The sequence below is a fragment of the Convolutriloba macropyga genome, chromosome 15, assembly GCF_964194025.1.
Source record: "Convolutriloba macropyga chromosome 15, txConMacr16.3, whole genome shotgun sequence".
Taxonomy (NCBI): domain Eukaryota; kingdom Metazoa; phylum Xenacoelomorpha; order Acoela; family Convolutidae; genus Convolutriloba; species Convolutriloba macropyga.
The window spans coordinates 43,129,389-43,153,462 of NC_134482.1; the positions used below are offsets into that span (position 1 = coordinate 43,129,389).

General features: G+C 38.4%; 1 protein-coding gene across 1 annotated transcript in view; it reads left to right on the plus strand.

Moving 5' to 3' along the window:
- Positions 1-24,074, plus strand: part of LOC142354290 (contactin-associated protein-like 2) — a 149,243-nt gene that overhangs the window by 95,361 nt on the left and 29,808 nt on the right. Inside the window, exons 12-17 of the mRNA XM_075406554.1 lie at positions 299-352; positions 6,103-6,454; positions 6,807-6,997; positions 7,400-7,537; positions 7,975-8,097; positions 21,116-21,282. Coding sequence (XP_075262669.1) covers positions 299-352; positions 6,103-6,454; positions 6,807-6,997; positions 7,400-7,537; positions 7,975-8,097; positions 21,116-21,282 — 1,025 coding nt within the window. The remainder of the gene's footprint in view (positions 1-298; positions 353-6,102; positions 6,455-6,806; positions 6,998-7,399; positions 7,538-7,974; positions 8,098-21,115; positions 21,283-24,074) is intronic.

The window sequence follows — 24,074 nt, forward strand, 5'->3', positions numbered from 1 at the left end:
ATTTTTTCCCTTTTTGATCTACCCCTATCATTAAACCCGATTAATTCGCCCTCTATCATTTCACCTCAGTATACTGCTTTATCTAAGTAGGTTTTGTATAACGACAGCTTGGTATAATTAACTTTCAAAATTAGGGAAACGTGTATTTTAGGAAAAATGGGTTTTGGTTGTAAAAGTTAAGTTTGCAGGTTGAAATGATGAGATATTGAAATATTGGGGGAGGGGGGAGAATGGGAGTGGAAAGAAGTAGTACATTACATTTGCCGAGTCTTAATAAATTTGACCTTCTGTGTTTCAGGACAAGCTCTCCAATATCTTCACAAGCTGTCTTTCTTCTACAACAGTGCTCAATGTAAGTGTGATTCAGACTATTTGGACAATTTTGTTTTGACATTTTTTTGTTCCTCATTGTCATATTATGATTTAACCCGTTCTCTTATTAATTGCTCTCGAACGAATTTCGTAGCAATTATTGTAAACGTGTTGGTCTTTTTTAATGCAAAATTTTTGCTTCGTTTTTGCGCTTTTCTTCTATAACATTCTTTGACTTCTCAAGTGACTTTTCACGCTTTCGTTCTTCATTTTTGAGTGATCTCTATTGTTCTCACTCTGAACTAAAGCTTGTTGCTAATATGAAATCGATTGCGCAAAGCAAAAAGAAGGGCCTGATAGACGAGTGGGCAGGGCTTCTGTTGAGGGAGCGAGAGGTCCATGGTTCGAATACCGGCATGGTCAACTATTTTTTGCACCCATAAAGAAAATTTATCTAGGCTACAGCCCCTGTATTAAATTTCTTCGTCTGTCGTTGGAGAGCAATTTTTCCGACATTAGTCGGATTATGCAAATTCTATTTGTTCGGTTATTAATTTCTCTCAAATAATATTAATTACAGTAATTTGGGAGAGTTGTGGTTTGTTCATCTGAGTTTTGGTCATATCGATTGGACTTATTCAGTTACCCGTCCAACGATTTCGATAAAATTGGAATGAAGTTTTTGAATCAAGTTTTTTGTAATGAAGAAAATTGATAATGAAGCAGTGCGACTAAAGTAAAGTGAGCGTTTTGAGTTTTCTGGAAAGAAAATAAGCAATTTGATTTTTGATTCGGCAACCCCATGATCAGCTCTGATTTTTGTTATTCTTAAGCGCTTCTGGGAATATGCCGGCAATTTTTAATTTTGTCGTTTAATTTAGTTACTACGAAATATCTTTAAAAATTCTCGAAATGCTGGCAAGGCGAGGGTTATGATTTTTCTAGACTATGTGCAGTGGTAAACTGCTCAATTACAAGCAGGAACACAGTTTTAAACTTGTTCTTCGAGTAACATTAGTCAGTGATTTGACCCTAAGCCAAAATATGACCAATTACTCAGCTCCTATTTTTTCCATTTAATTTTTGACGTTTTTATGGCGTTTATTATACTAGATTTTTTTGCGTAACATTAATCGCCCTCGGTCAGTTTTTTTGGCGTGAAACTCAGTTTTGCTCACGAATTGGTAGAGGTGAATCAGAATTGATGTAAATGAAGTGTTATTAATAAAGTTGTTAGAAATAAATTTAAATCTAATCCACCAGTGAATTTCTATTGAGCGACTTTGATCTCTTCGATTTTTTTTTCTTTTTCACTGTTTTGGTCTGTGTTGCACGGAGAGTGTAATTTTGTCGGCATTTTTGGATACAGAGTGTATAGCTCGGTTAGCGACGATTCTTAAATCGCTTCGGTTAGAGCTGAAGGTTTTTTAGTTCTATCAAAATGCTTGAATCCTTGGTCTATATTTTGTTTAATTGCTCTCAAACGAAGTTTGTAGCAATTATATTAGTCCTGTCGGTCTTTTTTTATGCGATTTTTCGCTTGACCAATTTTTCGTCTGACGCTTTTGACTTTTCGTCCTCAAAAACGGGATAAACAGGTAGCGCCCAGCGGGCATTATGTGCTCTTAGAGCCTTTCAGGTCTGTTTCAGCTCAAACTGTCTTGGAGACTTATACTTATACTTATGGTGTGAGGGGCGGTTCTTAGAGGTTGACACCCCCCCCCTTGTTGACCCCCCCACCCCCACTATTGGTTCCACCCCCCCACCGCGCTTTTGCCCCCCCACCCAGTGCTGCCCCCATCAGCCCCCGGTGCACCCCCCCCCCCCCCCCCCCCCGTGGCTAGCTACTGACCAAGCCAACCGCTCGCCGGTCGTTTGAGAGCAATTCGCCCGACGTTAGTCGGTTATGTTTTAAAATATGGACTAAATCAACTGAAAGAGCTTTTATTTTATGTCTCGTCCTACACTGAGATTATGCACGTTGGGACCAAAAACATTTTTTGTGAAGGAGAAATGTGAAACCAGGCTTTTTAAACACCTTTAGCCTCGGCTTTTTAAAAAACTTTTTCGTGTTGACACCAAAGATTGATAGCAAAGCCTAGGATATGCAGAGGTTTTAAAAAAAACCGAGGCTAAGGGTGTTTAAAAAGGCTGGTTTCACATTTCTCCTTCACAGAAAATGGTTTTGATCTCAACGTGCATACTCTCAGTGTAGGACGAGACATAAACTAAAAGCTCTTTCAGTTGATTTAGTCTATATTTTAAAACAAAATATAGACCGAAGGATTCAAGCATTTTGGTAGAACTCAAAAGCCTGCAGCTCTAACCGAAGCGATTTAAGAATCGTCGCTAACCGAGCTATACATTCTGTTACGGTATCCAAAAATGCAGGCAAAATATCCTAGGCTTTGCTATCAATCTTTGGTGTCAACACGAAGTCTTTATTGATTTTTTATGCAGTAGGCCTTAACGTACTCTGCCATTAAACAAACAGGGGCAATGTGTTAAATAGTTTAATATTTTAGTGGTTTCTGATATTTTGCTATGTATTTTGGCCCCCGATTTGGGAATGCTGGTAATACGAAAGACTATATGATTTCACAATGCGCAACCGTAATTTGCACAACCATATACTGACAAGTAGGAAAATTGTGTTTATAATTAATCCTGCTCGTGTTTTTCTGTAATATTTTTTCATGCTAATGGAGTTTTTTCCTTGATATTTTAATGAACAATACTTGATCAAAGTCTTCTTTTTTATGATTGTGGACAGCCTCCGGAATGCTATTATTTTGGTGCTTTCCTTTTTCAACGACTCGAAGAGGATTATTGGTACTGTGGTTTTTAAGCTGAAGCCGATTTTTTCATGCCTTCATTCTGATTATTGTTAAAAAGATATGGATTGATCCAGAACAAATTTTTTAGCAATTATATCCTGCGGTCTTTAGCGATTTTTCACTTTTGACCAATTTTGCGTCTGACGTTTTGATCTTTTTATCCTCAAAAACAGGATAGGATAAACTGGTAAAGCCCGGCAGCCTATAGTGGGTGAGCAGCTCTTTTCTAGCCTTATGCATTTCTAGTCTCTAAGTAGGCGAATCAATGAAACTGTTTTGAGGAGACATGTATTCATGGTATGAAGGAGGGTTCTTAATCTTGAGTTAATCTTTACCCCCGCAGTCACCCCCCCCCCACCCCACTCCCCGTGCTCTCTTCTCCAGAAAAGCTCCTTTGACCCCCGCACAGCGCTCCGAGACAAACCCACCCCACACCCATAACCCTGTTGACCCTATAACAGTCACAATTTACAACTTTTCCTCCCCCGCGCCTGCTTCCCCTCACACGACCATCTACCCCAACAATCTATCTACCACCACGTCCATCCCCATACCCACATCTATCCCTTTGCCACCTATCGACCCACACCGTGCTACCCTTTCCCCAACATTTTCCCCACTTCCCTCCGACCAAAAAATATACACCACCACACGCGCACCTACCCTCTCCATCATTGGTATTATTATTATTGAAAAGTGTGATTATTTTGTCTTCCTCTTGATGGACAAAAATTGTAATCGTCCAGTTAACCATTGATTTTTGTTATTTCTTTTTTAATAGCCGCCCTCATCTTTTCAGACGGCTATTATAGCGCTCCTATTTTTACAATTCAAAGAATTTGAATTGTATTGGGGCGCTGTCTTTTTTTTAAGATCTGTTCACACATTTTCATGATTTTTGAAGTCAAATTGGAGTAGTGATTTTGGTCACGCCGAAACAGGAAATGGAGCGAAAAAGCGAGTGGTTTTGCGGCGTAAAATTTTTTCGCTCTAATTTTAAAGTAGAGTGAGAAAATGGTGTTTGAACAAAAATTCACTTTCTCGCTAGTGGTTTTTTGTTCACATGCGGCAATTTCACTTTGATTTTTACTGTTTTTCGATTTTTTTGGATCGGGTTTTTTCTAAATGGTTTTCCCAATCCATTAATAGCTCATTCTAGGCCTAGTTTTTTGTATGAACCAAATTTTCATTTCTCGCTAGTGGTGTTTTGTTCACATGCGGCATTTTGACACAGATTTTTTAAAAATTTTTATCTTAGTTTTTTTAGAAATGTTTTTCCCAATTCACTCATAGTCCGTTAGAAGTCGTTTATTGTTTAGTCAATGAAAATTCTTTGAATTGTACGTCAGGACTTGTCCTGCTATGTTTTTTTTTACTTCGTAGAACTTTTTTTTGCTTTACCCATTTTGCCACCTTTTCGACATTTTGCATGAAATCTCTTTGACTTCTCTAGGCTAGTTTCACTCTTCTGTCATTCTGCTCAAAGTCCTTTTAAACAGCAGCTGCTCAGCAAAGCAATTCAAAATGAAGAGAGTCAGTATAAAAAATCAAAGTCAGAAATAGAAACGGGATAAACCCATAAAGCCCATTTTTAGATGCCCGGTACTTGAACTTTGTTCTCAAGTTTTAGTTACTATCTATAATGCTTATTGGTATTGATACTAGACCCTGTAGCCTCTGACTAAGAGACAGGAGTATGTTCAATTACGAAATGACATCAAAATAAATCGCACTTAAAAATGTTTTTATTCAAAAATCAATTTTTGTTGATATTTTCTTTCAATGCCAATAGAAATATGGGAATCAACGGCGGCTATTTTCCGGCAATCTGCCGGGTATGTTTTTAAGTTTGTTATTCTACCCGTTATCTTTAATAATTGCTCTCAAACGAAGTTTGTATCAATTACATTGGTCCTGTGGTCTTTTCTTCTTTGTCTGACCTTTTAGAATTTTGTCCTCGAAAACGGGATAAACAGGTAAAGCACGGATGGCATTAAGTTCTCTAAGAGCCTTCGACTTATTAGCCTCTAGGTTTACCGAAGCTATTTTGGAGACATAAAATTGTGATATAATTGGCAATTTTTAGAGTTTGACCCTCATACATCCCACCTCCAGCCCCCCATGCCGCCTCCCAGCTCACCCGATGGCCACTTTTTAATATACCGCTAGCATCACCAAATTGTAGCTAGCTGTATGTGCTGCATTGCAAATCTATGGCTTGATTTGTGAGCGATTTGAGTTTCATGTAATTTTCGCCTTTGAAGTTGACCCACCCCTATCCACTTATTCCACCCGTAACCGCGCCCCCAATACTATCCCTCCCATCCCCTTCAATTAATGTTAAGTTAGCGCCCCTAAGTTGCAGTTATCTACTGACGTAGGCAACCGATCGCCAGTCACTTGAGAGCAATTCGTCCGAGGTTATTGGGTAATGTTTTTGTTTCAAATTGAGATTCAAATAAAATTTAAAAGTTGATTCAAGACTACAGTGTCTATTATATAATTTGACTATTTTCACTGTTTTGAAATAATTAATTAAGTGTTCAATTTTTGAACACATTTCTTTAAATCAATTATTTGGTCCTTTTGGTCTAATGCTATTTGTGACCGTCTTTTTCTGATTGATTTGACTTTTCGGCAAAAGATTTGTTATAAACTGGCCCACAGGTGTCTGGCGCAGTCCCGTTTTGACCGAGTTATACACACTCCGAAAGGGACGTCGCACCGCTGCTGCTGATTTGTCATAATTTCATAGTGTAAAGGGCCATTTTGTAACGTTTTCATCATCCACTTAATTTTTTTTTCAACATCCACTCTAAGCCCGCCATTTGTGCCCTGCCTAGTATGGCTTTCTAACAGTCTAATAACAACCCCCCCCCCCACACACACACACACACAAACGCACGATAATTAGTTCGATTTAGTTGTTGTTTTTTGATACCCCGTGTTTTAGCTACTTACTCAGTGGTTACAATTATAAAAGGAGACGGTAGGAACAAAAAATTGGTCAGATTGCCAGCCGTAAACGAGCCCGGTGGCTACACAATCAGCTTCGGCTACGGCGGAACAGACATCAACAGTCTGGGATATCTTGCCGACATGTCGAACACATGCATGCAATTCATCTACGCCAAGTGCTACAATGGCGCGAAGCTTCTGGACTCGCCTGCTAGTACCAGACCCCACTCTTGGTGGGTTTCAAGGCAGGGTTACAAAATGATCAATTGGGGTAATGCAACTGCCCATTCGGGAAAGTGTGGCTGTTCAATGACTCCCGGAAAACAGTGTGCCCGGAACGAATATTAGTAAGTGTCTGGCACTGTATGTAGGATACTCTGGCATTCCAGAGATCTGGCATTTCAAGACTTGCAGGTGTTTGTTTTAAGATTCCTCGTACTGTCATCATACTTCGAATTGGTTCAACTTCTAGCATAGGTTACGTGACTATGATGAAATTGTGAAAATCTGGCATTAACGGCGAACCGCATAGTCATTCGAGATATACGCCAGAATTTCAATGTGACTAGCAGAATCACGTAACCTAGCTTGAAACGCGGGCTTGTAAGGTTGAAATTTGGCACTGTATGTAGAAAAGCACTTTATTGTAGAAGGCACATTTGTAGAGATTTGGCTTTTGAACAATTATTTAAATTTTAGCTGCAACTGCGATGCGCCAGTGTCAAGCAATGGGAACGGTGACAATTCATACATGATGGAAGACAGTGGATTCCTAATGGAGAAGGAGTACTTACCTGTGAGGCAGATCAGAGCAGGAGGTACCACTGGCAGCAGCACTCAGGATAAGACAATCGGGTTCATTGTCGGAGACATGTACTGCGCTGGAGACAGTAAGTATTCGGATCAGAGCTCACTGTCCCCCCCACTCCCCAACTAAGGGGTATAGAACTTAAACCCTCCAGCACCTAAGGGGCATAGACCTTTTAACACCCACCCCCACTGATAAGGGACACTTCTTGTCAACCTTTTAGCTCCCCCCACCCTGCCACCTGAGTAGCTAAATTTTCAACCTCCCTCCCTCTTCTTACAGTAAGGGGCATAAAAATAAAACTTTCAGCCCCGTTTTCACATTATGGGCATAAAACTTTTAAATGGAAGAAAATTTCTGAGGGCTGCTTGCTTTATGTTGTCAATTGAATGTTTTGTTTTCATTGAGAATATTTTGAGTCGGGCCTTTTATTATACGTATAAAAATAGAAATACGTATAGAAATAAATTTTTCCTGTTGATAGAACGCATGCAGAATGAGGCCTCGTTTTGGGACAAGAGGTCAGCTATGTTCTTCCCTGCAATAGACGCCACCTATGCAATAGATGTCTCGTTCTACTTCAAGACGCGATCAGTGGAAGGAGTCTTCATCTCCATGACAGGTGCTACATTTATCCATTGCAAACGATTCCTTCCCTCATCCTCCCCTGGAACCAGCTTTTCCAATTAAGTGTGATGAAATATCCAAGTTAGAGTGAACAAATTTATCCATGTTTTTTGCTTTGATATGTGCTGCGAACACCCACGACACACGAGTCCATGTCGATCTGGGGTTAGCTCGACATGATTTCCAAGTCCAAGAGTCTCACTACGATTGCAAAGATGTTGACAAGATCTTGCTTGGCTTTCTCTGTCAAAATTGTTCTTAAAAAAATCAAAATGAATTATAAAAGGAACTCAAACAAATTCGAAAACCAATGGGGTTCGGATCCAACAACGGACGGAATTTTATAATTTGTTTTCCGACAAAAGTTCAATAGATGAGCTTTGAAAATGAAAGTGATGACGGGTTGCAATTTAAAAAAATGTTTATTTGTAGGAAGTGACCCTGGCAGGAGGTACAATTACCCAAGGCTCAGAGACAGAGACGGCAACAACTTCTACCTTCCGAGCAGTGACACTGATCACTTCAAAATCAGTCTAGTCAAAACTAATGCTACAGGTATCTATCTGTTTATTAATAGCCGCACAGCGATAGCTGGGGCTATTATTGGCCTTCTCTTGGTTTTTTTTAAATTCAATGAATTGAATTGTCTTTTTACGATTCGAAGAGGAGTATTGGAGAAGTCCTTTTTTTTAAAAATCAATTTTATTGGAGTGATTTTTGAAGCGGGAAATGAAACGCGTGAAAAAATTTGGAGTGATTTTGGGGCTGAACAAAAGTTAAGAGCGGAGCGAAAAGAGAGTGGTTTTTGTTCATACCGCTGTTTTTGAGAGAGCGAGAAATTGATGTGTGAAGAATTTTCTCAAGCGAGCGAAAATTTTTTGTTGACGTGCGGCTTTTAAAAGCAGTTTTTTGCAACTTTTGACGGTTATGAGGTTTGATTATGATATTTTATTAGTTTTAGGCTCGTTTTGATAGGAATTGAATGTTTCAAGTAGTTAATTCTGAGTTAAATGCTAATTTGGAGGGTTTTGATCAGTTTTGGTGATTTTTAGACGAAATTTAATGATTTTTTGCCTGTATTTTTGTTTTAATGCTTTTAGTGGGATTTGAATAGAAGCTTGTTACTTAAGGAATATTCAGCTACCAATTGACTAAAGTTTTATTAGTTTAAATCATTCTTTTCTTCGGAAAATTGACAGAAAAATTGAGAACTTTTAAACAATTTTTCTTATTTTTTTGCACTTTTTCTTTTTTCTTAGTCTTAGACAAGTTTCTTAGCCTATTATGACTTGCCCATTGTTTTGCCATTGCCCTAATTGGAAACGAATTTTATTAGGCTTTTTGTTTCCTTGTACTATTAAAAAAACTCATTAAGTTTCTAGTTTTTTATTCAATTTGTTTTTGAATGACGTTTCTCTTCTTCCTTAAATATTTTATAGCGTCTGTGGAGGTTCAGGGCTCGCTAGTGGTTTTTTGTTCACATGCGGCAATTTCACTTTGATTTTTACTGTTTTTCGATTTTTTTGGATCGGGTTTTTTCTAAATGGTTTTCCCAATCCATTAATAGCTCATTCTAGGCCTAGTTTTTTGTATGAACCAAATTTTCATTTCTCGCTAGTGGTGTTTTGTTCACATGCGGCATTTTGACACAGATTTTTTTTAAATTTTTATCTTAGTTTTTTTAGAAATGTTTTTCCCAATTCACTCATAGTCCGTTAGAAGTCGTTTATTGTTTAGTCAATGAAAATTCTTTGAATTGTACGTCAGGACTTGTCCTGCTATGTTTTTTTTACTTCGTAGAACTTTTTTTTGCTTTACCCATTTTGCCACCTTTTCGACATTTTGCATGAAATCTCCTTGACTTCTCTAGGCTAGTTTCACTCTTCTGTCATTCTGCTCAAAGTCCTTTTAAACAGCAGCTGCTCAGCAAAGCAATTCAAAATGAAGAGAGTCAGTATAAAAAATCAAAGTCAGAAATAGAAACGGGATAAACCCATAAAGCCCATTTTTAGATGCCCGGTACTTGAACTTTGTTCTCAAGTTTTAGTTACTATCTATAATGCTTATTGGTATTGATACTAGACCCTGTAGCCTCTGACTAAGAGACAGGAGTATGTTCAATTACGAAATGACATCAAAATAAATCGCACTTAAAAATGTTTTTATTCAAAAATCAATTTTTGTTGATATTTTCTTTCAATGCCAATAGAAATATGGGAATCAACGGCGGCTATTTTCCGGCAATCTGCCGGGTATGTTTTTAAGTTTGTTATTCTACCCGTTATCTTTAATAATTGCTCTCAAACGAAGTTTGTATCAATTACATTGGTCCTGTGGTCTTTTCTTCTTTGTCTGACCTTTTAGAATTTTGTCCTCGAAAACGGGATAAACAGGTAAAGCACGGATGGCATTAAGTTCTCTAAGAGCCTTCGACTTATTAGCCTCTAGGTTTACCGAAGCTATTTTGGAGACATAAAATTGTGGTATAATTGGCAATTTTTAGAGTTTGACCCTCATACATCCCACCTCCAGCCCCCCATGCCGCCTCCCAGCTCACCCGATGGCCACTTTTTAATATACCGCTAGCATCACCAAATTGTAGCTAGCTGTATGTGCTGCATTGCAAATCTATGGCTTGATTTGTGAGCGATTTGAGTTTCATGTAATTTTCGCCTTTGAAGTTGACCCACCCCTATCCACTTATTCCACCCGTAACCGCGCCCCCAATACTATCCCTCTCCATCCCCTTCAATTAATGTTAAGTTAGCGCCCCTAAGTTGCAGTTATCTACTGACGTAGGCAACCGATCGCCAGTCACTTGAGAGCAATTCGTCCGAGGTTATTGGGTAATGTTTTTGTTTCAAATTGAGATTCAAATAAAATTTAAAAGTTGATTCAAGACTACAGTGTCTTTTATATAATTTGACTATTTTCACTGTTTTGAAATAATTAATTAAGTGTTCAATTTTTGAACACATTTCTTTAAATCAATTATTTGGTCCTTTTGGTCTAATGCTATTTGTGACCGTCTTTTTCTGATTGATTTGACTTTTCGGCAAAAGATTTGTTATAAACTGGCCCACAGGTGTCTGGCGCAGTCCCGTTTTGACCGAGTTATACACACTCCGAAAGGGACGTCGCACCGCTGCTGCTGATTTGTCATAATTTCATAGTGTAAAGGGCCATTTTGTAACGTTTTCATCATCCACTTAATTTTTTTTTCAACATCCACTCTAAGCCCGCCATTTGTGCCCTGCCTAGTATGGCTTTCTAACAGTCTAATAACAACCCCCCCCCCACACACACACACACACACAAACGCACGATAATTAGTTCGATTTAGTTGTTAATAGCCGCCCTCATCTTCTCAGCCGGCTATTATAGCGCTCCTATTTTTTTTTTTTTTACTTCGTCGAATAAAAAAATGTTTCGCTTTACCTCATTTTGCCGCCTTTTCAACATTTTGCGTGAAATCTTTTTGACTTCTCTAGGCTAGTTTCTCTCCTCTCATTCTGCTAAAAGTGATTTTGAACATCAGTTGCTCAGCAAAGCAATTCAAAATGAACAGAGTCAGTATAAAAAATTGAAGTCAGAAGTAGAAACGGGATAAACCCATAAAGCCCAATTTTAGATGCCCGCTAATTGAACGTCGTTCCTATAAGTCTTAGTTACCATCTCTAATGCTTATTGGTATTGATAGTAGCCCCTGTAGCCTCTCTCTAAAACAGAAGTATGTTCAACCACGAAATGCCATCAAAATAAATCGGACTTAAAAAAAATGTTTTTGCACAAAAATCTTTTTTTTTTTTCATTATCTTCTGTTATTTCAATCCCAATCATGCTTATTGGAATCAACGGCGGCTATTTTCCGGCAATCTGCCGGGTATGTTTGTTTTTTGATACCCCGTGTTTTAGCTACTTACTCAGTGGTTACAATTATAAAAGGAGACGGTAGGAACAAAAAATTGGTCAGATTGCCAGCCGTAAACGAGCCCGGTGGCTACACAATCAGCTTCGGCTACGGCGGAACAGACATCAACAGTCTGGGATATCTTGCCGACATGTCGAACACATGCATGCAATTCATCTACGCCAAGTGCTACAATGGCGCGAAGCTTCTGGACTCGCCTGCTAGTACCAGACCCCACTCTTGGTGGGTTTCAAGGCAGGGTTACAAAATGATCAATTGGGGTAATGCAACTGCCCATTCGGGAAAGTGTGGCTGTTCAATGACTCCCGGAAAACAGTGTGCCCGGAACGAATATTAGTAAGTGTCTGGCACTGTATGTAGGATACTCTGGCATTCCAGAGATCTGGCATTTCAAGACTTGCAGGTGTTTGTTTTAAGATTCCTCGTACTGTCATCATACTTCGAATTGGTTCAACTTCTAGCATAGGTTACGTGACTATGATGAAATTGTGAAAATCTGGCATTAACGGCGAACCGCATAGTCATTCGAGATATACGCCAGAATTTCAATGTGACTAGCAGAATCACGTAACCTAGCTTGAAACGCGGGCTTGTAAGGTTGAAATTTGGCACTGTATGTAGAAAAGCACTTTATTGTAGAAGGCACATTTGTAGAGATTTGGCTTTTGAACAATTATTTAAATTTTAGCTGCAACTGCGATGCGCCAGTGTCAAGCAATGGGAACGGTGACAATTCATACATGATGGAAGACAGTGGATTCCTAATGGAGAAGGAGTACTTACCTGTGAGGCAGATCAGAGCAGGAGGTACCACTGGCAGCAGCACTCAGGATAAGACAATCGGGTTCATTGTCGGAGACATGTACTGCGCTGGAGACAGTAAGTATTCGGATCAGAGCTCACTGTCCCCCCCACTCCCCAACTAAGGGGTATAGAACTTAAACCCTCCAGCACCTAAGGGGCATAGACCTTTTAACACCCACCCCCACTGATAAGGGACACTTCTTGTCAACCTTTTAGCTCCCCCCACCCTGCCACCTGAGTAGCTAAATTTTCAACCTCCCTCCCTCTTCTTACAGTAAGGGGCATAAAAATAAAACTTTCAGCCCCGTTTTCACATTATGGGCATAAAACTTTTAAATGGAAGAAAATTTCTGAGGGCTGCTTGCTTTATGTTGTCAATTGAATGTTTTGTTTTCATTGAGAATATTTTGAGTCGGGCCTTTTATTATACGTATAAAAATAGAAATACGTATAGAAATAAATTTTTCCTGTTGATAGAACGCATGCAGAATGAGGCCTCGTTTTGGGACAAGAGGTCAGCTATGTTCTTCCCTGCAATAGACGCCACCTATGCAATAGATGTCTCGTTCTACTTCAAGACGCGATCAGTGGAAGGAGTCTTCATCTCCATGACAGGTGCTACATTTATCCATTGCAAACGATTCCTTCCCTCATCCTCCCCTGGAACCAGCTTTTCCAATTAAGTGTGATGAAATATCCAAGTTAGAGTGAACAAATTTATCCATGTTTTTTGCTTTGATATGTGCTGCGAACACCCACGACACACGAGTCCATGTCGATCTGGGGTTAGCTCGACATGATTTCCAAGTCCAAGAGTCTCACTACGATTGCAAAGATGTTGACAAGATCTTGCTTGGCTTTCTCTGTCAAAATTGTTCTTAAAAAAATCAAAATGAATTATAAAAGGAACTCAAACAAATTCGAAAACCAATGGGGTTCGGATCCAACAACGGACGGAATTTTATAATTTGTTTTCCGACAAAAGTTCAATAGATGAGCGTTGAAAATGAAAGTGATGACGGGTTGCAATTTAAAAAAATGTTTATTTGTAGGAAGTGACCCTGGCAGGAGGTACAATTACCCAAGGCTCAGAGACAGAGACGGCAACAACTTCTACCTTCCGAGCAGTGACACTGATCACTTCAAAATCAGTCTAGTCAAAACTAATGCTACAGGTATCTATCTGTTTATTAATAGCCGCACAGCGATAGCTGGGGCTATTATTGGCCTTCTCTTGGTTTTTTTAAATTCAATGAATTGAATTGTCTTTTTACGATTCGAAGAGGAGTATTGGAGAAGTCCTTTTTATTAAAAATCAATTTTATTGGAGTGATTTTTGAAGCGGGAAATGAAACGCGTGAAAAAATTTGGAGTGATTTTGGGGCTGAACAAAAGTTAAGAGCGGAGCGAAAAGAGAGTGGTTTTTGTTCATACCGCTGTTTTTGAGAGAGCGAGAAATTGATGTGTGAAGAATTTTCTCAAGCGAGCGAAAATTTTTTGTTGACGTGCGGCTTTTAAAAGCAGTTTTTTTGCAACTTTTGACGGTTATGAGGTTTGATTATGATATTTTATTAGTTTTAGGCTCGTTTTGATAGGAATTGAATGTTTCAAGTAGTTAATTCTGAGTTAAATGCTAATTTGGAGGGTTTTGATCAGTTTTGGTGATTTTTAGACGAAATTTAATGATTTTTTGCCTGTATTTTTGTTTTAATGCTTTTAGTGGGATTTGAATAGAAGCTTGTTACTTAAGGAATATTCAGCTACCAATTGACTAAAGTTTTATTAGTTTAAATCATTCTTTTCTTCGGAAAATTGACAGAAAAATTGAGAACTTTTAAACAATTTTTCTTATTTTTTTTGCACTTTTTCTTTTTTCTTAGTCTTAGACAAGTTTCTTAGCCTATTATGACTTGCCCATTGTTTTGCCATTGCCCTAATTGGAAACGAATTTTATTAGGCTTTTTGTTTCCTTGTACTATTAAAAAAACTCATTAAGTTTCTAGTTTTTTATTCAATTTGTTTTTGAATGACGTTTCTCTTCTTCCTTAAATATTTTATAGCGTCTGTGGAGGTTCAGGGCTCTCAATAGTTGTTCTAGTTGTGTAGTCAAAAGTGTGGACAATTTTCTCCTTCGAGTCGTCCAATTGGAGTAGTGATTTTGGTCACGCCGAAACAGGAAGTGGAGCGAAAAAGCGAGTGGTTTTGCGGCGTGATTTTTTTTCGCTCTAATTTTAAAGTAGAGCGAGAAAACGGTGTTTGAACAAAAATTCGCTCTCTAGCTAGTGGTTTTTTGTTCTTGTGCGGCAATTTGACTTTGATTTTTACTGTTTTTTCGTTTTTTTTGGATCGGATTTTTTTTGTAAATGGTTTTTCCAATCCATTCATAGTCCGTTCTAGGTCTAGTTTCCTGTTTAGTCAATGAAAACTCTTTGAATTGTACGTCAGGACTTGTCCTGCTATGTTTTTTTTATTTCGTCGTCATGATTTTTGTTTCGACCATATGACGTCACAGCCAATTTTTGTTCATTCGTTCATGCAATTTCAACTGAATTGCATGAATGACGTCATTTTTCGCTCTTGGTGGATCGAATATTTTGTTCATTCGCGTGATTAAATTTTTGGTCACTCTTGACTTACCTCACTCTCAAAAATGAGTTCCTCACTTTGAAATTGACTTTTATGTACTTTAATTCAAAGAGATAAGGTCAAATGGGTGTGTCACTCTAAATGAAGGTTTTTTGAGATCAGCTAATAGAAGCAATAATTTATACAGATTTTTAATCAAAATATAACAGATCAGCCTTCAATGAAAAGACAAATTTTTTTGGTCTGTCTTTTTTACTGTTTTTTTTAGACTGCCGATATACGAATCTATTGCGGCTATTTTCTGGCTCTCTGCCAGCTATGTTCTAAAAAACTTTTTTAATAGCTCTCAAACAAAGTTTGTTGCAATAATATTAGTCCTGTTAGCCTTTTAAGGTTTTGTTGTACAGCCAACTTTTCGTCTAATGTGTTTTGTCTGACTATATGAGTTTTCGTCATCAAAAACGCGATAAGCAGGCAAAGTCCGGAGGGCATTAAGTTCTCTGACGCGCTTTATGTTTTGATTGGTCGATAAAAATTGCAAATGGAAAAATTTTAACACGCTGCAAAATTGTATAATTTCAGTTGGTAGCACTACCATACTGCGTTTCAGTTTCTTTTATAAACACCTCTATTTACCTAGAAATTAACTTAACAGAAATCAGAACGTTTTTACCTTGTACCCCGCACTTTGAAAAACTAAGCAAAAACACTGAATAAAAACATTGCTAAAAAGGATTGGAACACCACTATCAAAGCTCCTTAATACGGGAGACGCCACATGGCGACAGATAACGATTTTTCTGCATAAATAGGCCCTCCATATACTTTTACGCCGCATAAACAAAAAACCACCCTTCGACTCAACTAACCTTCTGACATATGCTCGCTTCAAAATGCTGTCAAATATAAGTAGCCGTATTGCAGTAGCTGAAACTATATGACCTTCACCCCCACGCTTTCAAGTCAAAGCTTTAAATACGCTTTTTAATAGCCGCGAAGCGATAGCGGCTATTATTTGGTACATCGTGTTTTTTTAATTCATCGTCTCCATCGATGATTCTTGTGACTTATGATTTCGGTAACTTCTACTTCTTTGCAGTGAAGATTTGTATGCGTGACCTCATTTGCGCTGCTTTTAGGTCAATTGCGTGACTTACCTCTCTTAAAAGTGACTTTTGAACTCACTTAATGAACATTAAATTCTATGAACATTTACAATAGTGTGCATCTAAGCAGTGCCAAACGTATATGACTTAATTCACGGGTCTTGAGTTATTGATTTTGATTATTATTTCTGAAAAAGCTCTAAGGGCTTTTTCCTTAGTGACAGTCCGAATCCAAACCAAAAGGTCTAGTGGTCTATTAAAGGACTGGTGCTCAATATATCTTATTTTTTTTAGTTGTTTCAATTCTATGGAAGCGTCTATTTGCCGGCCATATTTGATTTTTAGCTTTTCTTTCTCAAATACTTACACACAAAATAAACAAACAGAAACCGATGGCTGACCCTAGCCCTCCTGTCACCTGCGATGTTTCTCTGGAATACCAAATAAAAACTTGGACCATTTTGACTGTCTGCTTCGCGTAAGCATTGTCGTTCCAAGAATACCCGAATACCGCAAGAATGCCTACCTCCAACGATCACTATACCTTCACCAGCTGCTTGATACCTTCACAGTCAGACATTTTTCTCACCGACCTACAACGCCTCGGGAATCTTGCAATAGCAGACGACACCGACGCATTAATCGATTGCGCAGACGAAAGACAGCGAAGAATCAGGGTCAGTTTATAAAAGGCATGCAATTCAAATACAGGAAATTTCTGAACTAAGTGACAACATTGCAGTAAACAAGTTATGTGCAATCATCGAAAGAAGAGTTCGAATCGACCAAATACATCCAGAACAATCACACACCACCGCATTCACCGCAATAAGTGCTTTAAGCTTCACAGCGGTTGTCCACGCTTTAGAAAACCTTATGGCCACTGGAATCGCATTAGTGCAATTATCAGAATCGCAAAACCAAGAATTTTTGGCATTCCCAAGCCAGCCAAACGTTAGCAAGTAATAACTACTGGAGATCAAGACATTTCAGTGCGGAAAACAGACCACAACAATATAATTCTGGAGAACGGACAAAACAGAGAACATTGCCCTCATCAAATAGGTCGGAAGAGGAGCATACAGAGGAAAAACCGAGCAGGTTTCTCCAGAACATTTTATATAACTGGACCGCTTGAACGAACCAAGACAGTTCAACAATAACCCAGAAAGGTCCAATTGCGATTTTTTTGTCGGAAATGTGCAAGCAACCAGCGCACTGCCATACACTGTCATACCAGCATACCGAGATGGAAATATGACTTTTAATCAACAGCTAAAAAACTGAATAGCCTTTGTTTTTTTTACAAAGCTTAGATAATTTTGCATCTTCTTTTCGGGAAAAGGTACTTTTTTTCATTGTGCCTTTACGATTTGAATCGGTTCTTGTCAAAGCCGTCGCCGAGAAGACTCTTCATCAGTGAGATGTCACAAAAAATTCTACAAAATAAAAGAAGAACTAACATGAAAATAAACAAGAAGGTCCCCCAGGTGTTTCACAGGATTATTACACCAATCAACAAAACTCTTCACCGTTAAATCAATTTAAAAATTCGACATGCAATACTGGAGGGAGAATTTTTGAAAACTTATCTTCCACACTACGCGTGTTACCGTTTTTGGAGAGAAACAAATTTTCCTTGCTCAACCGACTCGTGCATTTCCCGGAATTTCATGAATTTCGTTTGAATACATTGAAAATGAACGGAGAAGAAACAAAAAGGATTCAGCGCTAGGAAAAATGAGCCCTGCAGACAGCAACATAATACATCCTTCATCCCGGACAACAACCGCAATTACAATTGCAACCAGTCGAGCAATTTAATACAGCAGAACAAATAGTCATTGCTGAGCTACTGCTATGTTCAAATAATTCGTCATCGCTCTAACCAGCCATTAGGGCAAGTTAAAAAATAACAACAGATTAACTCAGCTCGCGGTTAAACAACAGATTAACAAAACGGTCCTCGGATAACAAAAAGACCGCAAAATCTTCCTGAATTTGTTTGCCTGCAAGGGTAGCGCCACTCACTGAAGCCGATAGGAAACATACAGATTCACTTCTAGTGGAGTTCAATGGCATTCTCATCTCACAGGCTGGCTCTCATCTCACAGGCAAGAAACTCTTCTGTCAAATAGATGGAAGACATGGTATTTCATGGTCTCAATGGCTGAGAAAAAATCAGTGAAACTTCTCGGATTCAATTTTGCGTCAAGAACTTATGCATTTCAACTATTCGCTCAAGACATACTCAGTAGTGTGAGCGCCTTCATTTCCTTCATTCTCCAAATTTAAACCCGGTATTTACCACTGACAAGTGGTTCGAATACGTGGATGATATTGGCATGGGTTCATATGACTCAGATGACATGATCGAAAAACTGAGAGCCTTCTTCTCGTGCATTTGCATTCGGGAATCAGGAATGAAACTCACGACCGACCAACAGATGTCAGTTCGGCTTATGCAAAATAGTTTCCGCGGAAAGCAATGACCTCGGAAGGCTTGACTCCTATATAACACAAAGTAGCACAAAAACAACTAAAAAATTAAAACGAACGATTGTTTCCATATCCACAAAGCTTACATACCCGAGCTTTCTGAAAACCTGCTACCTCTCCACAAACTTATTAAAATGGAAGCTATTTCAAAATCGAGGAGGAACACAAATTGATGCTGCATAAACTTTAGATTGACCTCAAAACCTAATGCAACATGTCACTTCGATTGCCACAAAGAAACCAACAATATGGCATTGTGGCAAATACATTCTTCTACGTTGCTGGTTATTTTCTATTGATAGAAGACTATACAGTGAACCAAATGAATGATGAGACCAAAAATTATGCTCCAGTTCCGTTCGGATTAAAAACTGAACCAACTAAACCTCTTCATTTACGCAATAGAATTGATAGCCGTTCATTTTTCCCTTGAAATATTTGGGTATGCAAAATCTTTTCATATGTCATCATTTTCACCGACAACAGATCTTTCACGGAATTTTTTTAAACGAAGACAATGCCAACAACCCATTGAAATGCCTTTTACCACGTTCTTGGCTTCTACATCTTTTCGGGACATATAATGGGGATAACAAACCTTGCAGCTGACTATCTCTCAATAATACTCAAACCCCAAGAAGCTGAAGCTACGAATAAAATGGAAAATCCAAATGCATTGGATTGAAGTTCCCATAGCATCAGACACCACATATAACTCTTTGAATACGCTTCTGGAGGAGGAACTTCAGTTTCCTAAATTAACAAAGAACTACTTACTGACAAAACGACCAAGCAACGCAAAAAAGTTGCCAAAAAACTTAACCAATAGAGCAAACCTATGACAGTACACTATACGTTTTGTTTTGAATCAGGAGGTCCCGTGTTGGCCCCCGGCTTCCGCCTTTTTTTAGAGAGCCTTAGTATCACGTTGTAGCCTTTGATTGGTTGATAAAAATAGAAGTTGGAATAATACACCTTGTAAAATTGTATTTTTTCAGTTACTACCTATGTCGTACTGCCGTTCAATGGCTTACATAAAGCATCTCTATTAACCTAGCAATTAACTTAGCGGAAATCAGAACGTTTCTACCTTTTACCCCGCACTTGACAAAAAAACACAGAATAAAGACCTTACAAAAAGATAGGAACACCACTAGCCAGGCTCCCTAATACGGGAGATGCGAATAGTTCTCTAAAAGCCTTTCAGCTCTTTAGTAGCCAAGTATGGCATTCACTGAAACTGTTTTGAGGACATGAATTCATTGTGTGAAGGCCTCCACCCAGCCAGTAAAGCTAAAGCTAGACTCAGTAACCCGCAACAACAGCTCAATTTAATTAGCTCAACTGAACTCAGCTCTGAGGTAATAAATTAAGAATATGCAAATAAACGCTCCTAAGTTGTGCTAATAAATCTGACGTAATCGTGTCTTAGCGCAGACAGATTGTCCCCTACGATTGGGTGACAATTGTCTTTTTCTGGCTACCCACAAATTGGATGATCTGATTTTTTTGTCAAGAACTGTAAACTGTACCAAAACAGGCTTCAATTTGAGCAGATGTTATTGAAATAGAAGAGCTGACAATCTCGGATACCATGTTTGAAATCGATGACTTTCATACTGTTTTTAGGTCGTCAATAGTTTTACGACTCTAAGAGGAGTATTGGTGTTTTTTAAACTGAAGCTATGTGTTCATTTCTTGTACTTTGACTTCATTCTTTTCGATATTTCACTTCTGTTTTGGAACGTTCGTTGGGAAGTAGAAGTAATAATTAGGGTGCTCAGTTTGTCAACAGTAGTTCGTAACGGTGGTAATATTCAAGGTGAAGGTGAAAATGTCATTTTAAGAAGTTCTGAACTTTAATTTACACCCCCTCAACATACTCACTTACCCCTCCCCCCCCCCCACACTCATACTTACTTCGCAAATCTTTTGCTAGTCCTTTTTATGCTTCGTTTTTTTTTGTTATTTCAGTGAAAATTCCTAATCCAGGACTTGCCCTGCTGTGATTTTTTGTTTCGTCCTTTGACGCTTATTGTTCGCATTACATTTTTTAATAGCCGAACTCATCTTCTCAGTCGGCTATTATTGCGCTCCTTAAAAAAAATTGGTTCCACAAATAAAAATTTGTTTCTCTTTACCTCATTTTGCCGCTTTCCCCACATTTGACATTATTTTTTTTTACTTCTCTAGGCTGGTTTTATTCTTCTTCGCACATTCTGGTGTGTGCTTTTAAACAGCAGTTGCTCAGTAAAGCAATATAAAATGAACAGAATTGGTATCGAAAACGAAATCCAAAATAGAAACGGGATCAACCCATAAAGCCAAATTTTCGATGCCCGCTACTTGAACTTTGTTATTATACGTCCCAGTTATCTCTAATATCATCTCTAATACTTTTTGAAATTGATACTAGCCCTGAATTCGCTCATTAAGAAACGAGTATGTCATTGCGAAATACGATCAAAATAGTTCACACGTTAAAAAATGTTTTTGTACAATAAATTTGTGTCATTGTTTTTCTGTTCCTTCAATCGGGTTTACAGGAATCAACGGTGGCTATTTTCCGGCAATCTTTGGGGGTATGTTTGGTTTGAGGTTTTGAGTCGGACTTTCAACAATGTATTATGAGCTATTCTTTTTTCAGCTGACAGTATAATTGAGTTGTCCTACCACAATGGGTTCAGACGTCACGTGTACAGGTTCTACAAGCCCAACGAGAGACGAGTGTTGAATGACGGCATGTGGCATTATGTACACGTTACATACACAATCAAAGACATCAAAGTCAGAATTGACAACCTGTTCTTTGCGGTAAGCTCAATTTACGGCATTTGACCGCATTTAACCCCCTGTCATTTAACCTCGTTTTTTTTTTCACCCCTGTATCATTTAACCCCTCTATCATTTCACCCGATTTCAATCTTTCTATAAAATAAGGATTATTAAATTAGCAATATAATCATTTGGCCATGCCTCGCGGGCCATGCCTCAGCTGCCGGTGGGACTTGATATGAAACTATCACAACCGAACGTGGGATTAATTTATCCACTTAATTATGACAAAACATGCCTTTAATGTCGACTGCTAATTAGTGGTATAAAATGATAGAGGGGTGAAATGATGTGGTGTTAAAATATGCGGGGTTAAATGAATCGGGGTGAAAAGAAGTAGAACCATTTGACCATGGCTTTAGCAATTTGATTTTTGATTCAATTATACCCCCTCCCCTCTAGTTGATTTTATGGCAACTAATTACTATGTGTTGTAAAATAGTTATAGTATTTCTGTATCAGAGCAGGTACGAGGTACACTGGGGGATATAGCCCATTAAGCTGGGGGGGGGGGGGTAGGGTCGGCCTAAGGCAAGTTCTGCAAGATTGCTCTCTATTGACATCGAGAGAAACTTTTGGTCAAAATCGAGAACTGTTTCGCTAGCTGTAATATCTCTTCTTCCGTCACTGTACAAGAAGGGCGAATAAAATATTATTTTTGCGATACAATTTGTGTGACTCTTTTAAGAGAACTAGGAATTTAAACTTTGCAGAAAATTTAGTTTTGAAATTCAGTTAATTTTGGGTCTGCTCCAATATACCCCCCCCCCACATTCTGGTGTATTTACGTATTCTCAACAAGAGCATGCAAAGGCGCGTTTACGTAATTGCATCAACCTTTTTCTCCAGAAATCGTAAAATAAATTCCTGAAGATTTTGAACAAAAGATTTTGAATGAAAGTTCTAAAGCAGTCTATGGTTCGTTAAGTAGGCGACAAGGAAACAAAGTCCATTAAATACAAGAACTTCGAGTGTTGTTTTTCCTTTCAAATGTCAGTATCGATTGTATAAAGTACAATTCACTTGATCTTTTTGATATGTCTAAAATGACATGTGAAATTGCCGTCAGATGCAAAAAAGGAAGTTGTTTTGTTCGTTAATGTCTCAAGCATGTTATTTCGCTTTTTATCAAGTTATATTTGAGAACGAAAACGACATGATGTAGTTTTGTTCAACAGTTGCTGACATTTTTGGGTTGTTTTTTTAATTGTCTCTTTGTTGACATTTCCCCCCTTTTTAATGACATCCTCCGTGATTCTCAAAAAACTAGTCCAGTATTCTCGATTTTGCTAATTACTAGGGCATTGATATGTGTCAATCTCCTGTTTTCTAAGCTGATTTAGTGCTAATTCACTAATTCACTTTCTCAATTCAACAGCACGTTAAAGAGCGAAATATAATAGACAGCAATTGACTGCTATGAAGTTTATTTTGCTCGTTATTCTAGTCTAAATTAACCTAAAAAGTTTAGAATACATTTTGAGATTGTTGTCGAAAGCAAAAGTTCACGTATTGGATCACATTTTGCATTTGCTAGTTTTTCTTGCTGCCTAAAAATATGATTGAGCTAAGAACATTGATCAAATTTGAGAATCGATAGTTTTTTAGAGCAGTTAATGCTCTCTGCTTAAATTCGGGAAAAATCTCCCATTGGCTAATTGAGAAGGCAATGATTTTACTTACTGTTTTTCCCGAAGAATGTGCGCCAAGAACTGATTCAAGCATCAAAACTGTTGAAAGTATAATGTTAATTGTTTAAAGTATGGAAAGATATACGTACCTCATCCACGTGCTGATTTACATCTTGGTTATTTATGAAATGAGTGAATGCAACAAGGAGCTAACACGTGCTATTTATACTAGATTTGTCCCCAACTTTTCATATTGTTATAGTTGATGTGATGACCCTTGATCTTTTAGAGAAGTAAATTATCAGAGTAAATAGCTAGTTAAGATCGGATGTCATAAGAAGTCAAGGAAGTTATAAATTAAAGGTGATCACCATGAATGTAAAAGTGCGGTAATTTGGGGTAGTAAATATGGACTGAATTTCGTGTTAATCGCCACAGTTGTCAACCATTATTTCTAATTTAACTATTCGATTACAAGATTTGTCTCTGCGTTCCTATTAACCGACAGGTTATGGGCCCAGAGCTTTTCTAAGTTAAGTAATCAACCCCCATCGTAAATAGAAAAACGTTGTTGCTGCGCCTCTTTGCTACATAAGAGGATCGCTGAAATCACTGGGGGAGGAAGACAAGGAGAGACAAGCCTTGTAGTCAAGAAGTGGCCAAGTGAGACCAGAAGAAGCAAGAGTAAGAAGCTTGTGTAACTGGTTGGGAGACTTTAGTTGTGGAGTTGAAAGCTTGTGTGACTGGTTGGGGGACTTCAATTGTGGAGTTGGAAGCTTTTGTAAGTGGTTGGGGGACTTCACTTGTGAAGTGAGCAGTTTGTGAAGCTGATTGGGGGACTTCATCTGTTGAGTCGAGAGCTTGTGTACCTGGTCGGGGGACTTCAATCGTGGAGTGCTAAGTGTGTGTAGCTAAGCAGTGGATTCTGCTTGTGAAGTCGAGTGTGAGTGGAGCTGTTGTGAGCGATCAAAAAGGAGCGCGGAGGTTCAATTGTATAACAGAGCTGTCGGGGAACCAGGATTGCTTAGTATAGCTGAGAACAGCTCAGCTTAAACAACTGTTTCATTTTCAATTGTGTGTGCTGTGCTTCTGTAAGATACAAGTTTGGTCGAAAGACACAAAAGTTGGTGGTAAAAGATT